Source organism: Helianthus annuus, chromosome 13 (assembly GCF_002127325.2).
Source record: "Helianthus annuus cultivar XRQ/B chromosome 13, HanXRQr2.0-SUNRISE, whole genome shotgun sequence".
NCBI classification, from domain to species: Eukaryota; Viridiplantae; Streptophyta; class Magnoliopsida; order Asterales; family Asteraceae; genus Helianthus; species Helianthus annuus.
This window is the reverse complement of record NC_035445.2, coordinates 162,127,410-162,132,683: the sequence shown is the minus strand read 5'-3', so window position 1 is coordinate 162,132,683 and position 5,274 is coordinate 162,127,410. Positions and strand designations below refer to the sequence as shown.

Below are 5,274 nucleotides of genomic sequence, written 5' to 3'. Positions count from 1 at the left end.
GTTGCTCCAGCGTTTTTGAGGCCAAAAGGCATCTTTTGGTAACAAAAGATCCCTTTGTCCGTGTGAAAGGCGGTCTTTTCTTTGTCTTCTTCCTTCATGAGGATTTGGTGGTAACCCTTGTAATCATCAAGAAAACACTTGAACGGGTAACCGGTGAGGGAGTCAACCTTGAGATCGATTTCTGGTAACGGGTAACAATCTTTGGGACAAGCCTTGTTAAGATCCTTGAAGTCTATGCTCATTCTCCAAGAGTTGTCCGGCTTTCGAACCATGACAGGGTTTGCAACCCAGGATTGATACTTGACTTCTCAGAGAATGCCGGCTGACACAAGCTTTTCAACCTCTTGGCATGTAGCCAAGCTTCTTTTAGGTGCTAAACTTCGCTTCTTTTGGACAACAGGCTTGACATCAGGTGGTATTTTCAAATCATGTTCAGCGATGCTTCGAGGGATGCCCGTCATATCTTCCGGGCACCAAGCAAAGACATCACTATAATGTGTCAACAACTTTTCAAGATATGAGAGAGTTTCTTGTGAAAGGCTTGGATTGACCCTTATCCTCTGCTCAGGATACTTAGGTTTTATAATTAGCCTTTGTTTGCCTTCTTCACTTTTGGAACTTTCACCTTCAACCATATAGGCCTCTTGAGTAGGTTGAAGGGTTGCGATTCCCCTCTCGGTAGGAAATTTGACAGTGCCATGGCCAACAGACACAACCATGTAAAATGCACACTGCCCCGGCCTTCCAATGATCACATCATAATTTGAAGGTATGTTGATGACTACAAAAGTGAGAGGTTGGACTCTCTTCTTCTGACCTTCGCTGAAACAGACATTAAGGGTAAGCTGCCCTAAAGGCTTGAGAGGTATGTCAGCAATACCTTTTATCGAGGTCCCGGAGGGTTGAAGCCTTGAACGTTCTTCACTGCTCAATCGGTTGAAGAACTTCTCAAACATGATTTCGGTGGCATCACCAGTGTCTATGTATGCTCTGCTTGTTTGTAATGTTCCCACAGTAGCCTTAACCACAAGAGGGTTTGAAAGAGGGTGTTTCTCCGTTGTAGGGAAGCAGACATACTGAAGCTCCCAAGCTTCCAACCGTTGCCTTTTGTGTGGAACCTTTCCATCAAAATCCACCATGTTAACTTCCTTGCCCTTTCCTTCGGCTATTTTGTCCCTTACTCCCTTCACCAAGTGAGCAAGTTCCCCGGACTTAACGGCTTCTTCGATCCTTTTCTTAAGTTGGAAGCAATCATTGGTGTGGTGCCCCTTTTCTTCATGAAATTCACAGTATTGGGTGGAATTCTCGTTCTTCCTGCTTTTGGGGAGAGGTCTAGGAGGTCGAAAGTTTTGCTAAACTTCTTCTGTTGCAAGGATTTCTTGAGGGGTCTTGGTAAGGGGTGTGAAACTTATGCCTTTCTCCCTGCTGGAAGGGTTCCGGCCTTCAGACCTTTGTTGCTCTGAACCCTTTTGGCGTCTGTTATAGGAGTTAAAGTTCCCCCTTTTTCTAGCTGGGCTGTTGCCTCGCCATCTGGATCCCCTTTTCCTTTGCTCTTTAATGTCTACTGCCTCCTCTCCCCGGATGTGGGCTTCAGCCCTTTCAAGAGCTTCTTCCAAGGTCTTGGGCAGGGATTTGTTGAAATCTCTTGTGAGATATTTGGATGTAATAGCGTTCATAAAACCGGCCACTCTCATCTTTTCATCTGCCGCTACGTATGTCAGACCTTCCTTCTTGTATATTTCTATGAACTCTCGAAGGCTTTCATCATCCCTTTGTTTTATTTGAAAGATTACTGTAGCATCTTTAATGTATCACCTCTGCTGGGAGAAATTGGCCAGGAACCCCTTGCTGAGGTCATCGAAGCTTCGAATTTGAGCAGGTAAATCATTGAACCAGATTCTGGCTGATCCGACGAGGGTTTGCATGAACATTAAACAACATTCAGCATTTGACCATTTCTCAATTCTTGCAGCACGAGTAAAGATCTGAAGATGGTCTTCAAGATCTTCAGTCCCATCATATGTCTTGATGTGGGACGGCATTTTAATCTTCGCCTGAAAATCATAATCGGCTATTTGCTGTGAGAAGCATGAGAGGTTACTCGGCTTGTAAGGCTTGGCCAAATCTTCTTCAACCCTTGCACCTGTGTTTTTGTTGTTATTGTTGTTCCCTTGAGTGGCCAGCACCTGATTAATAAAGTGCTGCCACGGGAAGCTGGCCATCATCTGGGGCATAAGGTTGAAGCCTTTAAGGCTTCCAGGTGCCATTGGGCAACTAACTCCCATAGGTGTGCTCATAACGGCACTTCGCACAAAAGGAGTACGGACAAATCATGTTCCCATGAAGTTGTTGTTGAGGGTGGAAGACTTGTCACTGGAGACTGTAGGAGCTGGTCAAGGGTCAGCTCATGGCCCACAGGAACACCGTATGTAGCTGGTTGGGACGTAAAGAGAGGAAATGTTGTAGGATTTGGCCTTGCGGACAGATACGGGTTAGGGTTTGGAGGAGGATTACTGGGACTAGCCTCATCCCTAGACATCAAAGGTTATGATTTTGCAAAAAGAGGGATGGGGGGTCTAGGAGATAGTGTTGGCTTTGGCTCGTCATAGTCTAAACGAATCCTCACTCCCTTGTCCCTCTCCCTACTCACATATTGGTTGAGGAGAGACCTCAACTCAAGGAAATTGTTGGCGACCCCCTCAGGGGTAAGTTCAACATGTGATGGGGTGGCAGAGACACCGACATTAGGGGAAGGGACCCCTGATCTGGATGGAGTTGGAGTATTGAAAGTGAGAAACTCGGGAGTGCTCCCTGGTGTCGAGAAAGACGTTGGTATAGCCACATGGGCTTGGCCAGTGCTTGGGGTAGAGGTATTTGGAACCTGATTCACCTCTCCCGGGGATCCACTTTCTGACATGGTAATTTCGAGAGGATGGAGCTACACTACTAGGTCTTTTGAAGAAAAATAGTGGCGTAGCCCCACGGTGGGCGCCAACTTGTTGATGCAACAAATAATAGACCAAGGATAGTAGCCGGGCTGGTTAGGCAAAAGGGTTGAAGGGTTCAACTTTGCCTAACGCAGGTCGTGGGGTCCCCCCACGTCTGCAAGACGTGGAGAGAGGTTCATTAGTTTAATCTTGTTGTTTGCTCGAGATCCTCCACTTAAATGTTGTTCAGTTTCGGATGTGGGAGCAAAGGGAATGTGTGTGTTGAATGTGAAAGAAAGTGACTTGCATGAAGCAAAACACTAAAGAACAATGACCAGAGATTTGCCAGGAATCAGAGCTGATCTCGGAATGTTTTTCACACTTAATGAAGTGTCACATTTATAGGGAAAGCCATTGCTCAAAGAGGAAGCTATTTGACTAATGAACATGCTTGCAGTGGGGGTTTTGCCCTTTTTGGGGTTGAAGCCTTTTGACCTGCGGATAAAAGGCTGTGCTCTGTGGACTCGTGTTACTTTTGCGGCTAGAGAGTTTGGTGAATCAATCAGAGATGTGACTTCCTACTGCTCACGTACTGTTTTATCTAAACTTCCGGATTTCCAACCTTTGAACCTTTGAACCTTTTAAGCTTTAACGTGTTCAAGTCATTTTATTTGGTCTTGGGCTACCCCCGTCATCAGTGGTTTTAACCACTTGAGTTCAAAATCAAAATGTTTAACGCCCTGAGTCGCTATAGCCACTTTTCTTAACCTTTTGAGTCCAATTTTCTAACACAGTTAGAATTCTTTTGTTAATTTTTGTTAAATGACCAAATTACCCATATAATTAAAAAATAAAAAAAACTAATTTATTTAGATTTCTCTCTCTTTCTTATACATCTCTCTCTCCTTATCTCTATCTATCTCAAAAATAAATCTGCAAATTTCTCTCTCTCTAAACCACCTCCATTTCCCACCATCACACTACACCATCAATATCCTCAGCGGTAGCTGGTATATCCCCTGCAACCATATTTTCCAACACATGCAAGTAATGTTAGCAAATCAAGACATGAACAGACCAAACAGTCAGTGGCGGATCCAGGATTTTTATCCACTAGGTTCACTTTTTTAGCTACTCGAATTCCAGTCAATTCGACGTTAGAATTTTCGGGTTGGGCAGCTTTATCACCTTTTTTTTTCTATGACGCATCGTAATATTCCTATCCCAAATAACCTAAGGATGCTGTGCCAGATTTATTGTTACTTATGTTAATAACTATATCAGAATGTCATTAAAATATATGTAAATCCCATATTTTTTAACTTATTAATTAATAAACTATATATGTATGACTATAAATGGGATATTTGAAAATCTACAAATAAAAGAAACATAGAATTTACTTTAGACCTTATTCAAATATACAATGTGAACAGATTGAAAGAAAATTCTTGGGTTCTCAATCAAAGGCCAAACTATTTAAGCTCATAAATGAAAAGTATTTTCCTATAAATTCCACAAGTTTGCCAAATTCAAAGAAAGAAAAGCAATATCCTAACACACAAAAGATTCTTAGTAATACCATGAAGTAGCACTAAAAACAAGTTTTTCACAAGTGAACAATTCTAGAGCAAAATGCTTGAAGATACCAATTTAGACAAAAAAAAAACGGAGCATAAAGATTCATAATTGCCTCAAACGAGATTCGAACCCGGGTATCTTACGAGGACGGGGATTAACCAGTGAAGAACCAATGTTTTTTTGTTTATTGGTTCCCTTTATATTTTACTTATGGGTTACTTTTCAGTTTGTTATATATATATTTGTGCTAAAAATTAAAAACCGAATGGGTTCCTAGGAACCCGATGTTTGTTAATAGGTCCGCCCCTGCAAACAGTTAAGGTTAAAGAACATCAGGTAGTAGATTGCATAATGCAAACATGAGATTAACATTAACAATAATAATATAATATAATATATACTTAAGCAGAACTAGATATCATAAAATTCAGGTTAGGGTTTTGCAAAATTGGGGTTTTCATAAATCAGAAAGAACCCAGTAACAGGAACAACTAGAATGGGCCAATTTTGACTAAAGATCGAAAATTCGATTAAAAAATGCATCTGAATCGGATCGATTGAAGTTTGGAGGAGATATGAAAGTATGAATCAAGAAGAGTGTGGTGATAAAATTTAAGAAACAAAGGATGATTGTGGCGTTTCTAAGGGAGAATCTTGACATTGCTCTCCCACCCCATTGTTGCAACCTCTCTGGTATCTTCATTTCAGTTCATTGAAAGAGATGAACTCGAAATTAGATTTGATTCAGGTTTATGTGATCTTGTAT

The 5,274-nt window shown here is 41.7% G+C and overlaps 1 protein-coding gene across 1 annotated transcript; it reads right to left on the bottom strand.

Annotated features, from left to right (window-relative positions):
• Positions 1 to 308: 308 nt before the first annotated feature.
• On the bottom strand, positions 309 to 1,139 carry LOC118485921. The gene has a single exon (XM_035982444.1). It carries the CDS (start codon positions 1,137 to 1,139, stop codon positions 309 to 311), a length of 831 nt encoding a protein of 276 aa, XP_035838337.1.
• Between the last annotated feature and the right edge of the window lie 4,135 nt (positions 1,140 to 5,274).